The following is a 25,639-nucleotide window of genomic DNA, read 5'->3' on the forward strand; positions in this document are numbered from 1 at the left end:
AAATGTAAACAATTTCATCTCCTTCTGTAGGGGGCACATAGGCCAACTTTGTATGTCCTTAGTCTTTTGACCTTTTGCCCTCACTTAGTTAACATCTTTTAGATGCTTTAGGGTGTATCTGGGAAGGCGTGTGTATGGCTAGGAAAGAGCAGGTTGTTAAGTGTTTATTAATAGCCTTGACGTCAGCCCCCTGTCTGGCAGCATTTCTAAACTGTCCTGGGAGGTCCCTCTTAGCAATTTTGGTGATACAAACCAGCACTAAAGGTGTTTTGGGCTATATAGCTGAGCAAAAACAATACTCAGGCTTCCTAGGAAACAAAGCAAGAAAGGACAGCATGGGGCAGGTGTTAGCTCTTTTTCTGTCTTTACTGTCCACTCAGAATTCAAGGCTACCTGCCTATGGGTCAGAGAATCACACTGAGAAGCACAAGAACCATCACAGCTTCCTAAATCTATAGTTGTCTCCTCCTCAGCCTGGAGACTGCTGCTGGCCTTGACTGTTTCCTTTCCTAAGACAGTCTAAGGAATGCCAACCCTCAGAAGAAGGATAGTTTGCTATAGAGAATGGGAAAGTTACAGTCCTCAGTGTCATATGACTGCCTTTATTCCTTTTTACATACTTCTGGAAATAGTTTGGGATAAACATTTATCAAATTTTTAGTGCTTTCATTTGGATATCAATTAATTCCAAAGAAGACATACAAATGACCAGTAAACAAATGGGGATATGTTCAGCATCACTAATCATCAGGAAAATAAAAAGTAAAGTCACAATGAGGTATTACCTCATTCCAGTAAGAATCACTGTTATCAAAGAGATAAAACATAACAATTTATGAAAAACAGTATGAGTGTCTCAAAAACTGAACAACAGAACTACTGTGTGTTCCAGTAATCCCATTGTTACATATCTAAAGAAAACAGAGTCTAAGGTATGTCAGATACATACACTCCTTCATTGCAGGCTGTTACATCAGCCAGGAAGTGGGACTGACTGAAGGAAATGTGGTGCATACACACAATGTATTCTGTTCTACCATAAAAATAAACTCCTGTCATCTGGTAATGTGAAGTAATGTTAAGTGAAATCAGCCAGACACAGGAAGACAAGTAATGCATAATCTCAATCATGCAGAATCTGAAAACATTGGATATGGGGCCAGAAGTGTTGGTCCATGCCTGTAATCTTAGTATTTAAGAGATGGAGGCCATGGGTAGAGGGAACGGGAAGAGAGAAGGGAGGGGAAACTGTGGTTGGTATGTAAAATTTTAATTAAATGAAATTAATTAAAATGAAAAAAATTAATTGAAAAAAGAGAGATGGAGGCACAAGAATTAGGAGTTCAAGATCAGCCTTGGATACCTAGTAACTTTTAGGTCAGCTTAGGCTTCATAATAAGACTGTCTCCAAAAGAAAAGAAAAGGTTAAATCTAGCATTATTTCTAATAGCAAATAAATATAAATCAACAAGAGAATTCCTAAGTAAATCAGAATAGCTCTATTCAGTGGATTTATGAGCCTTGTGTCCAACTTGTTCTCATTAGCCTTGTGTTCTATTCTCTTTTTTAATAATTTATTTATTTTTATTTTATGTGCATTGGTGTTTTCCCTGCATGTATGTCTGTGTGAGGTTGTCGGGTCCCCTGGAACTGGAGTTATAGAAAGTTGTGAGCTGCTATATGGGTGCTGGGAATTGAACCCGGGTCCTTCTGGAAGAGCAGTGAGTGCTCTTAACCACTGGGCCACCTCTCCAGCCCCGTGTTCTATTCTCATAGAAGTTGTGAGAAGAATAAATGTTGGTAAGCCAGGCATAGTAGCACACTTCTATTGTCCCAACATTCAGGAGGCTGAGGCAGGAGAATTGAGAGTTATAGGCCAGCCTGTGATTACGTAGTGAGTCCCTATCTCAGAATACAAAAACAATGGTTACCAGAGGCTTGGAACTATGCAGTGGTGGGGTTGAGGAGAGGTTGATCAGTGGATATTGTGTTTCAGGTAGCTAGAAGTTTAAATAATTTTGGCATACTATCACCATACTGTAACTATAGGTAACAATTATGTATTGGACATTTAAAAACACTGTAAGAGAAGATTTAAAGAAATAATGAATATTTGAGGAAATAGATAACTGTTCTCATGTATTGAAACATTACATAGTACCCTATAAGTATGTATAAATTTTTGCTTTGATATATCAGCTAAAAAATAAATTTTAGATAAAAATTTTAAGACATTTAAAATATGGTGGCTCATGCCTTTAATCTCAGCACTTGGGAGGCAGAGGCAGGCAGATCTCTGAGTTTGAGGCCAGCCTGGTCAACATAGCAAGTTGGACAGCCAAAGCTATGCAGAGACCCTGTCTCAAAAAGAAAGAAAGAAAGAATTTAGAGGATGTCAATGGATTCCTTTTTGTTGAATGCCTACTGTGTCTGACAATCTCAGGAAAGTGGAACTTGGCAGTCACTCTTCCTCCGCTCTTGAAAGGCCAGCAGCTGTCCTAATGCCCCTCCTCTGCCTTCACTTTTGATCTCTAGGGCCGGCTGCTGAACCTAAGCTGCTCCACAGTGCCTACATTTGTGCTTTCCATCACTGCTACCACTCAGGTAAGCTCTGCAGTGGGACAGTCGTGGGCTGGAGAGGGTTCTTAGACAAGCCAGCTTTCACAGCTTTGAAAGGTATGTCAGCATACATGTCTCTGCTTTTCTAGGCTCTCGCCTTGATAGAACTTTACAATGCTCCTGAGGGTCGCTATAAGCAAGATGTGTACCTGTTGCCCAAGAAAATGGGTAAGCTGCTCTTCCTTCTCCATTCTCACCAAAGTAGTTCACTGTCAGGAGCTAAAGGAAACTTGGAGGCATTAACTTCCTGGAGTAGGTGGGGGGGGAGGGAAGAAAACCTATCTTTATCTTATAAAATAGGAACTAGGATTCCAGACTCTATTTCAAGGTGATTTGTGTAATTTTCCACATAGGTTTTTCTAGGGAGATTTTATATATATATATATATATATATATATATATATATATATATATATATATATATATATATATATATATATATAATTCTTTTCTTTTTTTTTTTTTTTCGTTTTTCGAGACAGGGTTTCTCTGTGTAGCTTTGCGCCTTTCCTGGGACTCACTTGGTAGCCCAGGCTGGCCTCGAACTCACAGAGATCCACCTGGCTCTGCCTCCCGAGTGCTGGGATTAAAGGCGTGCGCCACCACCGCCCGGCCAATAATTCTTTTCTTTTTAAGGATTTATTTATTATGGGTACAGTGTTCTGCCTGCATGTATGCCTGCAGGCCAGAAGAGGGCACCAGATCTCATTATAGATGGTTGTGAGCCACCATGTGGTTGCTGGGAATTGAACTCAGGACCTCTGGAAGATCAACCCGTTCTCTTAACCACTAAGCCATCTCTCCAGCCCTCTAGAGAGGTTCTTGCATTTTGCTGTGATTCAGAATATCTGCCTGAGAATTATTTTATTATGCCTTATTGTGTTACATCACACTGTATGTTTTAAGTCAGAGTCTCAATGTAGTCAAGGCTGGCATTGAACTCACACTTGTTTCCTGTCTGGGATTACAGCATGTACCACCATGCCTGGCCTACCAATTGAATTTTAAAGATTTTCTCTTTTAAAGTATCATGTATGCAAAAATCTCAAAGAAGGAGGAAAATATTCCCCCCAAAAGAGATTATCTCTGGACTTGTGATAATCTGGCTTATTCCACTTCTAAGATGCCTCTTCTTTTAAGGGATACAGGTTTCTGTTAAGAGTTAATTATGGCTGGATGGTGGTGGTGCACACCTTTAATCCCAGCACTCAGGAGGCAGGGGCAGACAGATCTCTGTGATTTCAAGGCCAGGCTGGTCTACAAAGGGCAGTCCAGGATAGCCAGAACTGTTACACAGAGAAACTCTGTCTCAAGAAAATAAAAGAGAGAGAGAGAGAGTTAATTATGTGGGTGATTGGTATAAGAGAAACATTAAACTGTCTTAAATTTTTAAAAAGCCTGTCCCAAGCACCTAGGATGATAGAAACTCATAGAATAAGTTAGCTTCTGGCTTTGCTCCAACTACTGTTACAAGTGTCAGTATTTCCCTTTAATACAGCTTGGATGAGTCTGATATGGTGGGTTAATCCCAGCACTTGGGTGACAGAGGCAGGAGGATCTCTATGAGTTTGAGACCAGGCTGGCCTACAGAATGAGTTTCAGGACAACTGGAGCTACACAGAGAAACCCTGTCTCAAAAAGCAAAACAAAACTACCACAGTTTGGAAGGGTATGGAATGAAGAGAGCAGTTTATATTCCCTTTGGATATATAATGAAACTGGAAGTACAGTGATTCAAAAGATGTAAAATTACTAAAGCAAAGCACACCGTTCTAGGTTGTTGTTTTTAAATTATTTTCCCATGGTTGTTAATTTTTCTAGAATGTATAGTATAGTATCTCTAGTATTTTCATAGTATAGTATAGACATTAAGGCAAAACTAAAGGTAAAGCTCCCCGTTTTTAAGACCTATGCTATCCCATTATTTCTCTCCTTTCTTTTCTGAGGAAAAAGCTTCAGGGTAGAAAGAGGTACTGGAAGAAATATTTGGCTTTTAAAATCACTGGACTTGAAGCTGAAGATAGTCACTCCTTAGATTTGAGGACCTATGAGCAAAAGTCAAGCATTTGTCAATCATCTCCAGGAACTGGAACTTGTCTTCCAACTTTTTAAGGCCTCACTTGAGCACAGCAGACAGGAGACATGAATGCTTATCCCATGACTTCTATGGTCTTTCCAGATGAGTACGTGGCAAGCCTCCACCTGCCCACCTTTGATGCCCACCTGACAGAACTGACAGATGAGCAGGCCAAGTATCTGGGACTCAACAAGAATGGGCCCTTCAAACCTAATTACTACAGGTGCCTCGGGCTCCCCAGGAATCAGAAGGCTGGGTAGTGAAGAGCTTCCTGCGGTGCAGCTGGTCCTTGCCTCTCTACCACATACCTTTGTATGAACTCAGAGAAATAACACATTTCCTCCAGGTCTCCTACCTCTAAATACTCTGAGATCTTCTTTAAATATTGCCATTGTCCTTGCCCCCCATACACACCAGCCTTTTAGACTCACATTTTTATTCATGTATTTTGTGGGTGTGTGTGCGTGTGTATGACGTGTCGCACACGTGGGGGTCGGAGGATAGCCCAGGGGAGTGAGTTCTCCTTCTCCCATGTGGGTCCTGGGGAGATGGTGAGGCTCGGTAGGTAGCAGGTGCTTCTATCCACTGAGCCTTTTTCCCTGATAGGAAGAGAGCCACAGACATCTATCCTCACCATATACACTAGAAAAGCCCTTGTCTCCTGTTACACAGGCGCCTCATGTTCCAGCCCCACCAGCAGATAGCATCAGTTTCAACTTTCTTTTTCCCTCCAGGTATTAAGTTCCTGTAATGCAAGCCAGAAGACGTTTAAGGAAGAGAACCAAGCCTTTATCCAAGGAAGACCCCAGCAAGCTGCTTCTCCAGTCAGAGCTGCCCGCCGTGCTCATCCTATGTGTTAGGTTATTTATTTATTAAAATCTAGAATCCTGTGCCTGTAGCCTTGGCCCAGAGTGTGGTTACTACTCCTGGGGCCTGAGAGCCGCAGAGGACAGGCTGAGGAAGGAAAGAAATGGGCGACCATTCCTAGTGATCATTCGCATCATTGCCCATTGATGGACTCCTCAGTGATGGCCATTTTTCTTCCCAGGCTCAGGAGTTAGTTCAGGGATGCCAGACTCCTTGTTACTTAGGGTTTTCTGGAATAAATTTTCAGCAGCTGCCTTTCTCCAAGCTTTGGTCCTTTCCCAGATGAGGCCTTTTGGAAGCCACTGAATTACCAGGGCCTGAATTCTCAGTCTTGATAGTTACTATCACTGCCTTCTTTATAAAAAGGCTAGTGAGGTAGGAGTGTTAAGGTCTTGTAAGCTACACCAAGAACTCAGCTGTGCCTGTGTCTGTGCCTACTGGGATCTCTTTTCTTACCCAGAACTCCTTTCTGTTCCTTGAATATTATATCCATTTTAATGCTTCCTGGTTCTAAAAGGGTGTGCCTCCATGATCTTAATACCTCTGCTGCTGGCCAGGCATTTGTTTTGCTTTCTAACCCCACCAAACTCTGCTCAGGAAGTAGGGGACCAGCTCCACAGGGACCCATAGTTTTGCTTCCTTGTCACTTAACTGGACCGTTTCCCAGGAAGCCCCCTCTAAACTGGCACTGTCTCAGAAAAGGAGGGCTTTATGTGGATAGTGCTTCCTGAAACTTCTGTTACTGCCTGAAACGACTTCTGGAACTGAGTTGGCAAAGGTGTTTGCTAGAGATTTGAAAGCTTGAGCCTTTGGAATGGGATCCAGCTTGGCATCCTAAAGAAGCCAGTCTGTTTGTTTTCCAGGAGAGACTTCACAGCCTGACTGCAGAAGATGGGTGACTCTGTCATCTGTATCCAGAGGATGGAAACTAGTTTGAGGGCTGGGGGATAGCTCAGTGGTGAAGCACATGGCTGGTGTGCACAGGCCCTAGGCTCAGTCACTGGGTACTAGGGAAGCGGGTGGGGAACTGCTTTGAACCTCATCAGACAGTCATCCCTTTGGCTGCTGCCATTGGTGAGATCTGTAATTTGATATCTCATCTCTCTTTGCTGCTGCTGTATCTTTATGATCTGGCCCCTTCTGTTTAAGGATTCTGTTTCAGAGAGTTTCTTAAGTAGCTCCAGCGTTAGCATAGCTGGTAAATGGTGTGAAATTTCTCAGTCCACTCAAGCTTTAGATTTCCTTTGGAGACGGACTGACTGGTTTCAGGGTTTCCGTTGGGATCAGTTGGTTTCAAAAATTAAAACCTGGAGTGACCCTAGGAATCTTGAGTTAAATGAGTTCCTCTCCTGGCCCATCCTATTTAAAAGTCTCATGCTTGTTTCCCATGTATTTCTTATGTTGTTCTGCTTCAGAGTCTCAAGACCAAGGTCATTCAGACAGAAGACACACAGAATCACTAAAACCTTTATCTAGATCTTCTCCCCTGCCCTACCATCTCCATCATCCCTTGGTCTTTGTGTGTGCCCTGGAAGCTAGTCTGGAAGTGTCCTTATTTTTGAAGATAGGGAAACAGAACTGGTGTAGGTGGCTGTTTGCCTTATTAGGTGGTATACAGGCTCAGCCCAGAAGATGGATTCTTTACAGGGTATCATCTGTCTCTACTCTTTTATAAGGAAGACCGTAGAGGCTGCAGATGCCACAAAGATACTCAATTCTGTTTGCCTCATTCTGATTTTTGTGTTAATAGCTAATTGTATCACTCTCCCACCTTTATTTTGTTTTTGTTGTTGGGTTTTGTTGTTGTTCTGAAATAGTCTCACTCTATAACCTTGACTGGCCTCAAACTCATGGCAGTCCTCCTGCCTCCGCCTCTTGAGGCATATGCTACCATGCCTGGCTGGCTCTTCATTGGCTCTCTTTAGCAAAAGATTCAGCTATCTGCCTCATCTTATGTCCCGGGCAGATTCTGTTAGGCAGGTATCTGGGCCCCAAATCATAACCTGCTGATTTCCAGCAAAGCCTTGCTCTCTACAGAGCTTCCTATAGCTGGTACTTACGGAGTACAGTGTGTCAAAACCAGTGAAGAGATCCATTGGAAATAGAAAGGGAGCCACATGGGTTTCTAAGTTAGGTTGCACTGTGTCTGCCCATGGTGAGGTATTTGACTATGAGTTGCAGATGACATCTATTCTCTTCTCTTCAGAAACTGCTGCGTCATCAACCATTAAGAAAGCAACCAGAAGTAGGGATGTAAGTCAGTGATAGGACACTTGATTAGCATGTGCCCAGCCCTGGGTTGAGTCCCCAGTTCAGGGGGCTTATGGGGAATGTGGAAGGAAGAGAGAAGGTAGTCCAGGACTCCTGTCTAGCTTCTGTCCTGTTAGAGCCAAATCATTGTTTCCTCTAACCTTGGAATCAGAGCAAATCTCTTCTTACTCCATCTCCTCCTCTTAGATGCATCCTAGCTACTAGGAGGCAAGGAAAAGAACACTGACTGTCCCTAGGTATGTGGCCTGGCGGTGGGGATACATACCATTTATCTACAATGAAATGTGTGCTACTTCAAGATCTTCTTGCTTTCTTGGTGGAAATATTTTTTTCCTTTTTCTTGTTAAACAAAATGCCTCCAGTCGGCCTCCCCTCTGCCCCTCCCTCCTCACACTCCCCTCCCATGAGAGCACGGCTCCCCATGGCCACACACTCCTGCAAAGCTTTTCTGCTGCTTGGCTTTTCTCTGAACAGATCTGAAATTGCTGCTCCTGTGGTTTCCTCAGAATTCACTGTCACGGTTTAAAAAATCAGAATGCACTGTTGCATTAAGCTTTTTTAATAAGAGAAAATTATGGAAAGAAAATAGGTAACACCAGCAAATTATATATTGACAAGTCTAAACTATATATATATACATATCTATATAAATAATCATCTAGTTCTTACTGTCATCTTACTGAAAGGAACGAGACCTCTAAGGATCATTAGTTCTGAGAAGCTCTTGGAAATCTTTATGTCTAAGTGATTGTATTAGATCAGCAATAATGACTATGTAATCTCAAAAAATAAATAAAATATTCTTAAAACTGGTCTGTGCCTTGAGAATACCACTTGCTTCTGTGAGCTAGGAATTCAGAAATGAGAGGTGTCTGGGCAACAGACGAACAAGGTTACCTGCGGCTATAGGACGAAGATGGGAAACACTGCTGCCGGAACCACCGGACATGTTTGAATGACCATTGCCCTGAGAGTCTTGTTTTACACTGAGACCCTGATAACAAATGCCTTGTCCCTCCCCACCACCCCACCTTGACACACACCTGCCTGTGTATGAGAAGCACACCTTTTCAGAACCACCGCCTTGAGATGAGGACTGTGAGGTTAATTAAGATTTTAAAAAAATAAATAAAAAACCAAGGGCTGGAAAGATGGCTCAGTGCTTAAGAGCATTGGCTGCTCTTCCAAAGGACCTGGGTTCAATTCCCAGCACCCACATGGCAGCTCACAACTGTCTGTAACTCCAGTTCTAGAAGATCTTTACTAGGCACACACATACATGGTCCACAGACATACAGGCAAGCAAAACACACACATTTTAAAAAAGAAAAAAAATTAAAAAAAACAAACCAAATTAAACCAAAGCATGGATCTAGGTCACCAATACCACTGTGCTGCCCTTCTGTTGGGACCAAAAGATCTAAACACCTAGAATCTGAATGAATCCAGCCAAAGGGGGGTGGGGGATTGAGGGGTTCAATACCCAGCACCCATATGTTGGCTCACAAGAATCTGTAACTCCTGTTCCTGTGGATCCAACACCCTCTGCTGGCACTGTATGCACACGGTACACAGACATTTGCAGGTGATATAGGCATAAAAGAAAAACAATACTGGTTACTTCATAACCTCCAGTTCTGGGTCCCAGACCAGGTCCCTGGAGCCTCTCATGTTACATGCCACATTATCCTGTCTACCAGGTAGCCCCCAGAAACGAGGGAATTGAAGACTTCCTGCATTTTATTTTTAAGCTATCTTAGTGCCAGGTACTATCTATTTAATGAAGTATTTTACTTTTGTGAATTAGAGGGCTTAAATGGAGAAAGGAGTTTGTTTTATCTCTATTCCTGTTTGTACCATCAACCCTCTGTCAGAAGCCTGAGTTTGGAAATAAAGCTTTGGGACAAGGGAACTTGGTAGTATAGTATGGGGGAGGGGGGGTTGTATCTGTGTGTGGGTATGTGATTGTGAGTGCTAGTGCCCGTGAAAGCCAGTTATATACAGGTGGTCGTGAGCCACCTGGTGTGGGTGCTGGAAACTGAATTCAGGTTCTCTGGAAGAGCAGTGAGCCATCTCTAGCCGCAGAATTATAGATTTTAAAATGCTGGCAACATCTCAGCAAATGGAAAGACACATAGACCAGCCTGACAAATTGTCTCGCAGGTACACTTCTGGGTGCTTCTGTGGCCATTGGTATTCCTGATTGTCACTCATTTGTGAATAAGCTGAGTGGCCTACAGTTTCAAAGATTTCAGTGGATTGAAGTTTCTTGTGGCTTCATCTAGTTTTTCCCAGACACTTCATGACAAGGATAGATGTGATCTTTGCTGTTTTCCAGTCCACTAGGAGATCACCTAGTCTTCAAATTTTCAAGTCCCATCTCTGAGAGCCAAGTCAGGTGCTCAGCAGTTGCCTTTAGATGGAAGCGAGAGGAGACCTCCCTCCTCAATCTCACTTCCAATGGCTCAATCTTTGCCCTTTGCCTTGGGGATAAACAGAAAAAGGAAGAAAGCCTCAAAATTAGTGTCTGTGAGGATTTTACAGACTGACTGGGCTCCCTGGAGAATCATTTCTGGGATTGTCAATCCTAGAGCTCTGGCTGCTTAGGAGGAGAGGTACAGGAGAAGTAGACAATGAACTCTCTAGTAAGAAACCCAGTGGGCTGTGCTGTGGTAAGTGTGTCTGTCACACTAAAGCAGGGGTAAACTAGGTGTAGGTTGGAATCTTAATGGAGATTGTACATTTCTAAGAGTTAAACAAATTAGGCCCTAAAAAAAATTCTAAAATCAAAGAGTTTGTGCCTTGAGCCAAAGACCTTCTTGGAAATTCACATGAGTTTATTTGCAAAGTCAAGGTATTGCAAAAGGAGATTTTGCTCCCCAGGGGACATATTGCAATGTTTAAAGACATTTTTGGTTGTCTTAACTAAGGGAAAAGTGCTACTGGCGTATTTCAGGGACAGTCAAAAGTTCTGCTAAACAGCTTAAAATGTGTGGGACACTCCCCCATAATATATAATTTTTTTTTATACAAAATGTCAATGGCGCCGGGCAGTGGTGGCACATGCCTTTAATCCCAGCACTTGGGAGGCAGAGCCAGGCAGATCTCTGTGAGTTCGAGGCCAGCCTGGTCTACAGAGTGAGATCCAGGGCAGACACCAAAACTACACAGAGAAACCCTGTCTCGAAAAACCAAAAAAATAAAAAAATTTAAAAAATGTCAATGGCACATAGATTGTGAGACCCTGTGTTAAACCTACAGAAATGTGTTATGCAAAAGCCAATGAAGAGCCAGGTGTGGTGCACATCTGTAATCCCATTACTTTGAGGACAGGAAGATCAGGAGTTCAAGGTCATCCTCAGTTAAACCATGTTTGAAACCAGCCTGAGCTACATGAGACCTTGACTCAAAAAAAAAAAAACAAAAAACAAAAAACCCACAATGAAGGTTGGCCCTCCGAAGGAGCTGCATCCACAGTGGAGACGGGGTGGGAATAGAAGACGGGTGGTACTAGTGAGATGCTGGGGGCCAGGGAAGTATCCAGAAATCTCCAGTCCCCCCCCCCCCCCCCCGCCCCCGCCACCTTACCAACTCACAGAAAGGTAGGGTATAAAGGCTCACTGGTTCAAGAGCACAGGCTGCTCTTGCAGAGGACCTGAGTTCAATTCCTAGGGTCAAGATGGCAGCTCCCAACTATCTGTAACTCCAGTCCCAGGAAATTGAACTCCCTCCTCTGGCCTCCATGGGCATCAGGAAGGCATGTGGTGCACAGATATAGAACAGGCGAAACACTCATACACATAAATAAGCAATACATTTTTAAAAAGAAATGAGGATAAGATGTGTACAGTGTTTCATGTCTTAATCTCAGTACTCAAGAGGATGAAGCAGGATGACCATGAGTTAAAGGCCAGGTTAGACTACATAGTTCCAGGCTATCCTGGGGTGCACTATGAGACCATGTCTACAAAGAATATAATTGTCCTTAAGATATAGGAAAGGAGGGGTCATTGCATTGTTTCAGGAGAATAAAAATACCACAGTTTGGGATCCCAGCAGAGTTGGTTTGACGGCAACACACCTGAATGAAGTAAGGAGAATTAAACATAAATCAATAAATAAATAGTCTTTCTAGAGGAGAAAGGGTCATAAGTAGGATCTTAAAGAGCAGTAGCTGTTCTGCCTAATTTTCTACGAGCTTGACACAAGTTAGTCATTTTGGAAGATAGAACATCAATTGAGAAAAAGCCCCCGGGCAGACTGACCTGTGGGCAAGCTGATGGGCAATTTTTTGATTGATGGTTGCTGTGGGCATTGACACCACTGAGCAAGCAAGTAGTCCCGAGTTGTACAAAAGAGCAGGCTGAGCAAGCTGGGAGGAACAAGCCAGTAAGCAGCATTCCTCCATGGCTTCTCCTTCAGCTTCCGCCCTGGCTTCCCTCTGTAAGTGGTCAGATGAAATAAATCATCTCCTACCCAAGTTGCTTTTGGTCATGGTGTTTTATCGCAGCAACTGAAACGCCAAAACTGTAGTAAACCGAGAGAGTGGTTTTCTTCCATAGGGCAGCATACTTACTACATTGAGACAAGACGCAATATTTGGGAACCCCACGGCGTTCTCTGCGCTTATGAGTTTCCTAATTAGTAAAAAACTGATTCATGAAAGATTGGCCACGGTGTTTTATTGTGTCAGAAAGGTGTGGTACTTGAAAAACACCTAGTGCAGTGTTTGGCACAACCCCCAACTCAATGATCCCTTCACCAACCACTGTCTTCTTAAAGCAATAGTTTAGGATAGCGATTTGGTCCCTCCCGTTCCCTTCAGATCTGCCAGTCTAATTCAGGACAGGTCAGAACCTTCAACTGTCCGATTATCTGGAGCTCTTAGGGTGCAGTGTTTTGTTGTTGTTGTTGTTGTTGTTTTCTTTCTTAATTTAAATAGTTACTGTTTGTATATGTGGGAATGGGGGAAGACACCGCGGAGTGCTTATGGAGGTCAGAGGTCAGAGGACAATTTTCAGCAGTCCGTTTTCTCCTGCCACCATGTGGGGGACCCGGGGATCGAACTCAAGACTTTAGGCTTAGATTAGAAGCAAGTGCCTTTCCCCACTGAGCCTTCTCGCCCGCCCAGGGATTGCTTTAGAGAGGGGAAGGAAAGAGCAGCGGGTGAGGGTGGGGGCTTGCTATCTATTCGCACCACGAGAAAGGTGCCCACATAGCTGGGGACAGATAACAAGGAGCAACTCCTCGAGGGCGTCGGGGATTTCAGTGACGTCCCTCCCCGCAACTCCCAGTCTCCCTACCAAGAGTTCTCTTCAGATAGCTTCCAGAGAGGGTAGGTTTGTGGTGTGGTGGCTCAGGCTATCCCAAAGGGCCAAGCCCTTCTCTGCGACAAAGCGGGGTATGAGGCTTGCAGCAGCGAGGATTGGGGGTCCTGGTCCGCGGTAACGCAGAAACGTAGACTGCAGTGGCACAGGGGCGGAGACTAGGGCTCGCAGGGAAAGGCCGCTCCGTGGGACAGGACAGCGTTGAAAGGAGCAGGCAGCGCGGAGCTAAGCCGCCTGAGCCCAGGGTCCAGAGAGGTGGAGCGGGAAGCCTAACTAGTCCCCGGCTGCCAGCAACCGTGCAGCGAAAAAGCCGGGGGTGGGTGTGAGGGGGAACGATTCCTTGAAAGAGCCCCCACCTCTGACCGGCTGATCAGCCAATCGCAACACGGGGCGGGGACTCAGAGAGTAGTCACAGCCAATAGGAGCGGAGGGGGCGGAGCCTGGTTCCGGGCGCGCGCTGTGGCTGGGTCGCCCCGGGCAGATCGCGGAGCTGCCTTCGGGAACCGCCGAGGCGAGCTGCTGAAGGGAGCCGGCCCAGCATGGACGACCCCGCGGCGCCCGGGCCCGTCGGCTCGCCCGCTCATGACAACGGCAACGGCAACGGCAACGGCAACGGCGGCAAAGGGAAACCGGGTGCGCCCAAGGGCCGGGAAGCATTCCGCAGCCAGCGGCGGGAGTCGGAGGTGAGGAACCGGGAGACGTCCGCCGGCGGGAAGCGGCGACTGAGGTGACGCGGCCCACAGCCCGGTCCCTTCCCGCTGCGGGTCGCCGGCTTGCTAGCCCAGTGGCCTGCGGTTTCCCTAACCCGCGCGAAGAGCGTAACAGATACTTTCCAGATACTTGATAGCTGTCGCCGGGTGAAGCTGGAATTCGGACCCCCGTTTACCGATGGGGAAGCAGCGCGCAGAGGTGCTGCCCGGAGCGGTGGGAGCCCGAGCTCGGCCGCGGGGAGGGAAGGGTGGGCAGGCGTGCGAGCAGCACACCTCCCGCTGCAGACTGCAGCAACTGGCTCTGGACTGGACCGGACCAGCCTGGAGCCCCTGCTTTCCCTTGCTATCCCCATCCCTGCCCTCGGGGTGATGGAGGTGGCTCGGGGAGCGCCTTCCACGGACACCTCGCCCCTGTCTAGGAGGGTTAAAAGATTAAAGCTGGGGTAGGACCAGAGCGGCATTTGGGGGCAGCTGTCCCAGGTGCAGCTACGGGTTTTTTGACTATTTGGATATCTAACTAGGACAATGAGAGGACTGAATTATTGTCACCCCACCACACACACACACACACACACACACACACACACACACACACACACACACACACACACCTTATCCAACCAATTTCCATCTATTAGTCAAGAGCAAAACTGCACCTGATTGCGCGTGGGGGGGGGGGGGGGGGGGGGGAGATGGTCAGGGGGACACAATGTCGCATATGGAAGGGGGTATGGAGGTCATCTGGTTTCGCCCTTATTTTAACTGATTTCATCTTTGTTTACTTATTTGAGACAGCTCAGGGCAAAAGCCATTGACAACAGAGTTTCATTTGCCCTGGCTGGGCTTGAACTCACTGTGTTAGCTGAGGAGAGCCTTGAGCTCTTTCCTGGTCGTCCTGCTTCCATTTCCCAAGTGTTGGGATTACAGTGTGTGCCACCAAAGTGAACCCAACCCTTTCATTTTCCTACGCAAAAGACACAGGGCTGGAGGATGTGGCTCAGTGATGGAGTGCTTGCCTAGCATGTTCAAGGTGCTAAATTGATCCCCAGCACCAAAAGAGAGGCAGAGGGTGGGGTGGGGGTGGGGGAAAGTCAGCTAGGGAGTAAAAGAAAACCAACCTTCCTGAGATCAGACACCTGGCAAAGCGAGTGCCCAAGACCACCAAGTTCAGTGTCTATCAGGCCAGTTTTTTTTGTTTGTTTTGTTTGTTTTTTTTTTTTATTTATTTCAGCACTACCATTTATTATCTGTGTGGCTTTGGGCAAATTACCTAACCTATCTGAGCTCCAGTTTCTTCTTGTGTAAAATGGGGTTAACACTATAAATAATTGAACATAAAGTGCTTAGCACAGTTCATATAATTAATTGGCCAGTACTTACAACTCATCATTCTCATTAAGTGGCAGAGGGGTCCTACAAATCAAGTCCGTGGTGGTTTGTCTGAACAATACGTCACAGTTTCCAAAGGGACTTGTCTACGTGGTATACGGAGATCGAGCCTCACAAAACCAAGCATGTTTACTACCACTGAGCTTTCCCCCAGACCCCCAGCTCCTGTTTTCTAAAAGGTTAAACTAGAGGGGGAAACATTGCCCCCAAAGTCACCATCTTGCACAGTCAAGGTTTCCCTGCTAGGAGTTTCTTTTAGAAGTGCCTTGTACCTCCTTCCCCAAGAGAAACATGGGTTGTTTGGGTCCCCCACCCCACCCCAGTTCAAGAAAGGATCATGGTTTTAGAGGTCTTTCATGGTGGGAGGCATGCATGGTGGAGGAGAGCTGTTCACATCTTGGCTGCACCAAGTAGAAGAAGTGAGACATTATTCTTGATCAAATATTTTCAGGGGATAACATTGAAGTTAATAGGTGCTAATGATATGTCAGTAAATAAGGCAGAGTCTTTACCCTTCTAGAGCTAGCACCTTCTAGGAAGCGGGGAGACAGACAATATGCAAATAAGTGGCTGCTGAGTGCTATGTTGGATCACCCTTCTGAAGCAGCGTAATGATCCTCACCCATCACAGCTTTCGTCAGGAAAAGGCTCTCATAGTACTCTGCTTTTGCCAGTGAGTTCAGTGTCGATACCCAGAGTTTTCCTGACACTGCTGTTTACCTGCTGAATTTCTGCAGCTGTATTCTTCATGCTTAGAGATGAACAACTGCAGTAACCATCTCTGTCTGGGCTCATTGCCTCCAAAAAGCCTTGCTGGAAAAATTAGCTTTCCTCCACCTTCCAATGCAAAGGATATACTTGTCAGCATGTCCCTACCATCTTTGCAGTGCCCAAATCTGCTTTTCCTTCCCTCTTTGCTTTCCAGTAGAGGGTGGTCCTTAGAGAAGATAGTTTTCTTTGTAGGGCTTCTGAAACAATTGCTAGAAGAGAATTACAAGTGGCACAAATATATTAATGCTCAGGGCCTTTCTTGTACTTAACTCATTAGTCCTTACAATAACCCTCTGAAGAAAGTCTTATTATTGTCCTAATTTTATGGATGAGAAAACTGAGCATTTTCCAACAATACTTACTGATGCCAACCGAATGTCCTACATGTGAATTCCATTTTGACAATAATTACCCAGGGTTAGTGCATACACAGATTGCCCCTACTTCAGATGCCAGTCACAAGTGAGGCTCTGAGATTGTATACATTTCTTCTTAGCAAACTGAAAACTCAGGTTACCATTACCCCTGTCAAGCTGGATTGATAATTTGCTAGAATGACTGAACTCGGGGACGTATATACTTAAGATTCTAATTTTTAAATGAAAGGTACAAATCAGCAACAACCAAATAGAAGAGATTCATAAGACAAGATGTGGGCTTGGATTGGCGCAGAGATTCTATGCCCTCTCTAACTAAGGGTCACCACCCTCTTAGTACAGCCACTGTTTTTTTCATCAACACCTAACTGCAAGTCATTGTTTCAGGGATACTCTCACACACACCCTCTCTTCCTTTCTGTGCAGTTGGATGTGAACATGTGTGTGCACGTGGGTGAAGGCCAAGGAGGTAATCTCAGGTATCCTTCCTGAGCCATTCACCTTGTTTTTTGAGAAAAAAGACTTTTCCCTGGTGAGGAACTAGCCTAAGCTGGCCGGGATGGCTGCCCCAGCACTGAGATTACAAACATGTACTCTGGGTTCAAAGGACTGTCAGCGCTTCGTGCTGGCATAGCAAGTATTTTACTGGCTGACGGAATTAGCTCCTTAGTCCCTGTTCCAGGGTTTCATATGGAGCATGACAGGGAGCAGTTAAACCATTGCCCATGCAACTGAGCTCAGTCTATGGTCCACATCCCACCATCATAAGAGCAATGCTTATTAGCTTCACAACATGCTTATTTTTTCTGGTAGGGTCAGTCCTTACTTAGAACTATATAAGGATCCACCATGAGTTATCAGTAATATTAATTCTGGTATAGTTAATGAGCTCCTGAGTAACAGACAATACCATCAGAATGTTCTAAGGATTTTAGGAACACTATGTTAGGAACCCAGGGCAAAGACCAAATATTTACTTTATACTTTACTGAGGCACAGAGAAGTAAACTTGGCCATGATTACATAGTATGCAACAGAACCACGATCCAAATTTTATTTATTTTTGCTTAGTTGATTTTTGAGACAGGGTCTCACTATGTAGCTCTGGCAGACCTGGAATTCATTATGTAGACCAGCTGACCGCAAATTCACAGAGATCCTCCTGCCTCTACATCCTGAGTACTAGGATTAAAGGCTTGTGCAATCATTCCTAGCAAAATTCAAAATTTCAAAAATTCACATAGGGCTATACACAGTGACTCACAACTGAAATCCTATACTTGGAAGGCTGAAGCAGGATTGCCCTTAGAGTTCAAAGCCAGTCTGGAGTACATAATGAGTTCTGGGGCATCCTGGCCTATAGAATTAGACCCTGTCTCAAAGAAACAAAAAATGAAAATAGCTAGGGATGTAGCACATTTGGTAAGGTGCTTGCCTAGCATGTACAAAGCCCTGGGTTTAATTCCCAGCAACTCATATACTAGGTGGTGGCACATGTCTGCAATCCCAGCATTGTCTAAATAAATAGAGTTCATATAAAAGTATACTAAAAAAATACTCATAAAATCTTAATAGATTTGAGAGTGAAAGTATTAAAATATTTTAAAGTGGATTATACATACAATATCATAGGAAATTTATTATTTGATACAACTTGGAATGTAAATGCTACCTTATTTACACTAACGCTGGATAATTAGTTGTTGAATGTTAGAACTCAAAACCTTTTTCTTTTTCTTTCTTTCTTTTTTTTTTTTTGTATATGAGGAACCTTCAGCATGAGACATATTTAGTGGGCTAATGACAGAACTTGGGCCAGAATTCAGTTCTCCTCTTTTGGTTTTTGCCTATCTTTTTTTCCTAGACATGAGCTAGACGTTCCTCTTGTCTCTGTTTCATGTAGATTAGATATAGACTCAAATCATTGCTTTCTTTTTGTTTGTTTAGTTGGTTATGGTTTTGTGAGGCAAAGTCTTATGTAGTTCAGACTGGCCTCAAGTCACCATGTAACTGAGTGCTGGGACTAGAGGTGTATGCCACCATACCAGTTTATGGGGTACTTGAGATCAAACTCGGGGCTCGGTGCGTGCTAGGCAAACATTCCACCAACTGGGCAACACTCCCAGTCCCTTGGGGTTTATTTGAGACAATATCTCACTATGTAGCCCAGGCTGACCTTAAGCATGGATCCTCCTGCCTCTGCCTCCAGAATGGAGCACCATAGGCCCATGTTACCGGGCCTTGCTTCAGATGGCAGCTTTCATTCTTGTTTATCATTCTGTCCTTTACTTAGACTTTCAGATACTGGATAGGAATCCCCCCAGCCCTCCCCTGCATGGGCCTCAGATTTTGGCTTGAAAGGGGAGGTTGTCTCTCAGATGAAAGAGCCAACTAAGACTTTCTAGATGCTTCTCTGATCTGACTTTGGCCTCCAAGAGAGGGAAAAAGGTGAAACTAGGGTATATTCTTTCTTTGACGACCTCTTTTCCCATTCCTGGAAAATTCTCTCTATTATAGGGCTCTGTGGACTGCCCTACTCTGGAGTTTGAATATGGAGATGCAGACGGGCATGCAGCGGAGTTGTCAGGTATGAATGGATGGGTCAGGGTTGAGTGGAAACACCGTCGAGGAAGCAACAGGGCTGTAATCTCCCCTGGCAGCTTCTCTGGTCTTAACAAGAGCTATTGAACAAGGGCTGTTACCATCATATCATCCCCCCAACCCAATAACAAATATCTCTTTTGCATTTCCTTCTGTGAATTCCCCTTGTTGGTAGTATTCTTCATTTGTTCAGTCTATTCGTCTTTCCTAGTCATTCTTTTTTTAATTAATTTATTTTTTATTTTATGTGCATTTGTGCTTTGCCTGCACATATATCTGTGTGAGGGTGTTGGATCTTGGAGTCACAGACAGTTGTCAGCTGCCATGTGGTTGCTGGGAATTGAACCCGGGTCCTCTGCAAGAACAGCCAGTGCTCTTAACCACTGAGCCATCTCTCCAGCCCACCATTGTTTTTCTTTCGATGCACTCTCAAATCACTTCTCCCCACTTTCCATTATTTGCCTCTCTCATCCTATAATCCATGTGTTTGTGTGCCTGTTCTCTCTGCCATCCTTTCTTTACCCCAGTCTCTCTCTCCTTTGTCTTCCTTCCTTTCCCTAACACTTGTCCCTAGTAACATTCCAGCCGCAGCTGAAGGAGATTATCAGTAATTGGCTGGCTGAGCGAGGCTGGACATATCACCTGCATCAGTCATAAAGTCGAGCTCTGCTGTAGATATTTGTGAGCTGGGGTTAAGTGATCCCATTCCTTTTTCAATTCGGAGCTGCTCCTCCCTGTCTGGAATTTTAGAATAGGGCAAACGTGATCTCCTCACATTAAGGGCCTCCATGTTACACGTGCTGTGAATGCTAGTTATTAATAAATGAGCTTTGGGTGGAGATGGTGTGAAAGTTAAATATTCTGTCACATGGAAATGACACTTTGAGACATGCTTTTTCAGATAAAAAGACAAACATTTTTGCAGAAGTTCTGGTGAATAAGCACAGTGAATAAATTTTGCAGTGAGTGACAGAAATAGCTAGGTTTAATCGTGAACAAAGGATTAGACTCTAGAGTGTGAATATGTGGAGAGAAAGAGAGATGAACAAAGATGAGATGACTAACCTGATAGAGAAGTAGACAAAGGATGTCAACTCTCAGAAAGTCAGTGACTATATGAAGGGCATGCATGAGTCTCTCTGTTTGATCCACAGCACCACAAAAGAAAGAGAGTGTGTGTGCGTGTGTGTGTGTGTGTGTGTGTGTGTGTGTGTGTGTGTGTGTGTCTGAAAATATGTTCAATTAGCTAATGAAGAAAAAACATTTTTTAAAACAGGGTATTATTTCACAGTCATCAGACTGCAAAATTTAAAGGCTGGCAAGATGGCTCAGCAGGTAGGCCACTTGCCACCAAGCCTCATGATCTGAGTTTAAACCTCAGACCCATATGGTGATAGAAGAAGAGAACTAACACCCACAAGTTATCTTCTGGCTTCTCTATGTGCAGTATGGCACTCATATACCCATGCACACAGACACAAAATTAATTAATTAATTCACGTTAAAAAAAAAAAAACCTCAAAGGACTAATGAGCATTTTTCTACACTGCTATGCGTAGCAGTATGAAGGTGCAGGGTATAAAATTGGAAAGCAATTAGGTCATATCTAATAAAGTTGAAGATGTGCACATATTATGACCTAGTAATTTTATCCTAGATGTATAATATAAAGAACTTTATCCTTGGGCACAAAAAAGCATTTATTTCAGCCTTGTTTTTAATTATGAAAAATTAAGAACAACCTAAATTCCCATCTGCAGGGGAATAGATAAACTAGCATATAAGTGTAGTCAGTCTGTATATAGCCATTAACATAATTGGTCCGTATCAACATACTTCACAAATAAATACCCAAAACAAAGTTGAGGCAAAGAAGCAATGGCAAAAAGAATTTATATAATTTATGAAAATGTTATTAAAAATAGAACACTATCACAAATACATTGTTTACATTTAGATTTATTTTACTTGATGTGTATAAGTGTTTTGCCTGCATGCATGCATGTATGTATATTACATGTGTACTCTGGATGTGAGGATATGGATAGTTGTGAACCACCATATGGGTGCTGGGAATTGAACCTGGTCATCTGTAAGAGTTACAAGTGCTCGTAACCACTGAGTCATCTCTCCAGCCCTGGTATATTGTTTATAGACAGATACATAGGTAGTAAAAATCTAAAAATGGGCATGTGAGGAATGCATGCCAAATTCATGATAGTAGTTACTTCCCAAGAAAGGAGTAAGACTGGAGAGTAGTCTGAAGGAAATATGACAAATGTTATATTTGTTTAACCTGAGTAAAAGATACATGGCTATCTTAAATGTATTTTATAATTATCTGTATATGAAATTTCATTATCTAACATTTTAAAATTAAGGACAAAGTTCAGCACTGTTTACCTTCCTGACTGGGCTTTCCTGACTTTCCTGATCAAAATAAATAAAAACACATATACTCACATTTCCATTAATGAGTCAATGATTAATATTTAAGATTCAAAGTTGAGATTTGTTTCTGGCCATCCCCAGATTCTGAGATACAAGATTTAAGAGTTCTAACTTCCAAGTAATTCTCAATCTTTAGCTAGTTGGCTAGAATATAAGTAAATTCCTATTACTTCATGATATAGATGGAATAGGTTTTGAGAGACTTGATTTTTAAATTGTCTTTGTAAAATGAGGGTGCAGAGTCAATATTCTGGTGCTGGAGAGACGGGACATTGTCATCCTGTTTTATAGTCAGAGGATAGGTCATTAAGGTTAGATTTTCCTAAACACAAAACCTTTTGGCAACCCTCGGTTTGCCACATGATTTACCACATCATCAGCTCAGGTGGTCGTATGTAGGAACCTAAATTTCTATACCCTTCCAGGAAACTCAGCATAAAGAAACTGGCTCCCAACCAGCTCCAACAAACTGTTCATTCGTTTGCTTGTTTGTTTGTTTGTTCTCAGCCCTTGTCCTGCCTTCCTAAACAGCACAGAGTCTTGCCTCTAAGATCCCGAGTTGTGTTGCCCTTCTCTTACCTAAAGATAGGATAGTTCTGGCCTGGGTTGACAGAACTGAATGGACTGCAGCCCTAAGAAACAGAAGTGATGACATTAGGCCCTCTGTACTCCAACCCTCCTCCTGGCCCTAACCAAATGTCGAAGGCTGGCTTCCTTCTCTGCTGCCAGCCATCTGGCAGGACAACAGGTTTGATAGTTTAATCACCCAGGGACACACATGGCTATTTTTAACTGTTCTGAAAGGGAGGGAACTGGCTCTAGATTGAATTGGACACAAGAATGTGAATGCGTTGGAACCTTCAGCTCCCTCAAGTGATCCTCTGTACTCTAGATTCCTCATTGGGGCTTCTAAATGTGACTGTTTTGTCTTTCTGCTACAGAATTATATAGCTACACAGAGAACCTGGAATTTACCACTAACAGGAGGTGCTTTGAAGAAGATTTCAAGACTCAAGGTAATGCTACATACATCCCTATTCACAGAAACATGCTATTTCCCTCCATTGATATCCCAGCCTGATCTAGTAAAAGACTAAATCAGAGTTTGATTCTTATCCCCTTCCCAACCACATACCCTTCGTTCCTTGCATATGGAATACAGAGTTCCTTATAGAGAGAAGGTGAAACCAAGGGAAGTAGAGAGATGGCTCAGCAAGGCTGAACTAATGCCCTACTGCCCGATGGAATCCTGTGCCTAACCCAGTCCTTAATGTTTAACTTCTGCCCCCCTAGCAGTAGTAGATTTATATGCCCTTACTGTGATCCCTTCAGATCTGTTACCCTACTTTCTCAGTGGCAATTTAATTTTTAATTTGACAAATATGTGGTGAGTATCTGTTGTGTCAGAGATACAGGAAGCAGATGTGGAAGTAATTTGCAGCTTCTACAAATAAGGTGCAGTCTGATAGCAGCGGGGAGATGTGCATAGCACACAAGGAGCCAAGGCCCAGAGGAAAACTCGAAATGTAAGAGTGTTTAGGGCAGAGCTTTTGGTTTGGGCATTAGTGTGGAAGGGGTCCTCTCGCGGTGGGCCTGTAAGGATGCCCAGGAGCTGGACATGCATGGAGACAGAGGGACTCCTTAAGGAAGGGCAGAGAACAGACTACACCTGTGGACAGAAGTGGGAACGGTGAAGATGTGGGGACAGAGTAGGTTCAGACTAGGACATTTGGGGTCCTTTTCCTATCCCTTATGTTTCCTGGCTAAATAAGGAAAGCTTTGGCTAGCAGTGTAGCTTAGTGTTAGAGCTGCCTAGCATGTGAAAGGCCCAGGGTTCAATCCTCAGTGCCACAAAAAAACCTGTTTTAAGTAAGAAAAGGTTTTGGAGAAAAGAATCTTTTGGGAACTGAGAACAGAGGTGGGTATATTATCAGGGCCCTTTCCAGGAAGAAGTAGCAGTGCCAACTTTAGCTGTACATGGCTTTATATCCCTAGTGCAAGACACTAAGGAATGGCTGGAGTTGGAAGAAGATGCCCAAAAGACGTATGTGATGGGACTTCTGGACCGACTGGAGGTGGTCAGTAGGGAAAAACGGCTTAAGGTGGCCCGGGCTGTTCTCTATCTAGCCCAAGGTAAGGGTCTGTTTTCACTGATTTGATAGGGGTAGAAACTAGGGAGGGAAGTGGATAAAGCAGGGTCTCTTACATCTCAGTGACAAGTCTTGCCACATTAGGAGTAGCCTGTCCTTGTAAGGAGATCAAGAGACAGTATTGGATACTGTTCTGGATCTCTTGGGATCTGCCTCTATCTTACCAAGCACATCAGGTTCTTCCTTTCTTTTTTTCTTTTTAAAAACAGGGTTTCACTCTGTAGCTCTGACTAGTTTCGAACTCACAGAGATTCATCTGCCACTGCCTCACAAATGCTAGGATTAAAGATGTGTGCTATCATGCCTGGCTCTCTTTTCTTTTCTTTCTTTTTCTCTGAGAATGACTGTGAACTCTTGATCCTCCTACCTCTTCTACCTTCTAAGTTAGGATTACAGACATAAGTCATCATACCCTGTGCATGTCGCAACTTCTTACATGGATTTTTTTCTCCTTTAATCTGGGCTCTAAGTGTATATGAAGATTGGCAAAAGAGTCCGTGTAGGGAGGGTTGATGATGTACCACCAAAAGAGTTAGCACAGATACTGCTTTCATCAGCTGTGCCCTGGCACCAGCACTGACGTTTCTCATTGGCATTTTGAAGACTCAAGCCAGCACAGCTGCAGGAGGGGATGCTGGGAGTAATTTGGAGATAACCAGAACTAAATGAGATTAACTGGGGAAAACTTCCCAGAAGAAACGTGTTAGCCAGGTGTTGGAAGGAGCGTTGAGATAGTCTTGCTAGAAAATGAAAATAAGCTCTAAGAGCATGCATGTGAGGATTGCTGGCAACCCAACAGATTGGGAACTAAAAACTGTAAAAACCAACAAACAAAAGAACGACAAATGGGAAGAAGAGATGGGACAGGGAAGAGTGCAGTAGATAAGGTGGTACTTGTGAATCTCTTAGGTCCGATGCTCCAACCAACTTCTAACTGCCAAGACAAAGACCCTTTTCCTTGAGAGCTTTGTCTGCAGCCCATGCTGGGCAGTCAGAAAGCCGGGAGAATTAATAGACTCAGTCCTCATAAAAATGACTAACAAGATTGAGAAGATAATCCTGAGTGAGATAACCCTGAGTTGTGTGTTTTGTGCTATTTCCAGAAAGCCCCCCGAGACTGAACTCTTTCAGCTGCCTCCCTACCCTCTCTCACTCCCCCATTCCTCTTCTGGTGATTCCTGAAGATCCATCCATTCCCAAATAGACTATTTGCACTTGAGTCCTTATCCTAGGATCTACTTCGGGGCGGGGGGCGGGGGGGGGGGATTTAAGGTTGACTTACCCAGGAGACTACCTCTTTTCTCCACTGACTCACTCATTTAAGGCACTGCCCAAATTCTGTGAGCCTCATTAGTCTGTAGAGTATTAGGAAAATTTTAGGATCATGTGGCAGGGTAGGAAGAACCGGGGTAGCTGCCCCCTCTCAACTCCTGCTGTAACTGTCTGATCCTCCAGGCACTTTTGGGGAATGTGACTCAGAGGTCGATGTGCTACACTGGTCCAGATACAACTGCTTCCTGCTCTATCAGATGGGAACCTTCTCAGCCTTCCTGGAGCTACTCCACATGGAAATTGAGTGAGAAGCCCTGGGAGAGGGCTGGCTTAGAAACTTTCTTGAAGAAAGTATTCTCATGTCTGTGGATTTCCTCAGTAGATTTCCCTTTGAGAGCTGAGTCTACTTGTATCTCCACTCAAAGCTCATTGACAGTTTTCCCTACCAGCTTTCTGGATACTATGTTCTTGCTCCCTACGCTTGAACTAAGCACAGCTACAATCCTGAGCTTCACAGGCCCATCCTGGTTTGGTTACCTTTTTAATCTAAGCACCTTCTCAGCTGAGCCCAACTCTGGAACTCATAAAGGAAACTTTTTCCATAATAAACACAACACAAGAGGAACAGACCAATTTCTGTCAACGTGACTAATTCTTTCCCTCATGAGTGGTGACTGTAGCGGTGGCCTTACCTGCTGCTGCTCCTACAGTGAACCCTCTTTCTCTTGTGCCTGCCGTCCAGGAGCTTTAGGTCCAC

General features: G+C 44.1%; 2 protein-coding genes across 7 annotated transcripts in view; both read left to right on the forward strand.

Annotated features, from left to right (window-relative positions):
* Ahcyl2 (adenosylhomocysteinase like 2) overlaps positions 1–8,647 on the forward strand; it is a 170,695-nt gene extending 162,048 nt beyond the window's left edge. For 4 of the 5 annotated variants that reach the window (XR_008214194.1, XR_008214195.1, XR_008214196.1 and 1 more), the window contains exons 14-17: positions 2,536–2,604; positions 2,709–2,787; positions 4,799–5,008; positions 5,431–8,647. Coding sequence is in view for 1 of the 5 variants with exons in the window: in XM_052719227.1 (XP_052575187.1) it covers positions 2,536–2,604; positions 2,709–2,787; positions 4,799–4,919; positions 5,431–5,437 (276 nt within the window). In the remaining 4 variants the exon portion in view is untranslated. The remainder of the gene's footprint in view (positions 1–2,535; positions 2,605–2,708; positions 2,788–4,798; positions 5,009–5,430) is intronic. The other variant, XM_052719227.1, reaches the window with a different exon arrangement.
* Positions 8,648–13,616: 4,969 nt separating this feature from the next.
* Positions 13,617–25,639, forward strand: part of Strip2 (striatin interacting protein 2) — a 48,324-nt gene continuing 36,301 nt past the window's right edge. The window contains exons 1-5 of one of the 2 annotated variants that reach the window (XM_052719620.1): positions 13,617–13,844; positions 18,926–18,995; positions 22,402–22,476; positions 23,456–23,593; positions 25,066–25,186. In XM_052719620.1, coding sequence (XP_052575580.1) covers positions 13,701–13,844; positions 18,926–18,995; positions 22,402–22,476; positions 23,456–23,593; positions 25,066–25,186 — 548 coding nt within the window. In that variant the 5' untranslated portion in view covers positions 13,617–13,700. The remainder of the gene's footprint in view (positions 13,845–18,925; positions 18,996–22,401; positions 22,477–23,455; positions 23,594–25,065; positions 25,187–25,639) is intronic. The other variant, XM_052719619.1, reaches the window with a different exon arrangement.

This window comes from Peromyscus californicus, unplaced genomic scaffold (genome assembly GCF_007827085.1).
Source record: "Peromyscus californicus insignis strain IS unplaced genomic scaffold, ASM782708v3 Scaffold_6__1_contigs__length_162567912, whole genome shotgun sequence".
In the NCBI taxonomy this organism is placed as follows: domain Eukaryota; kingdom Metazoa; phylum Chordata; class Mammalia; order Rodentia; family Cricetidae; genus Peromyscus; species Peromyscus californicus.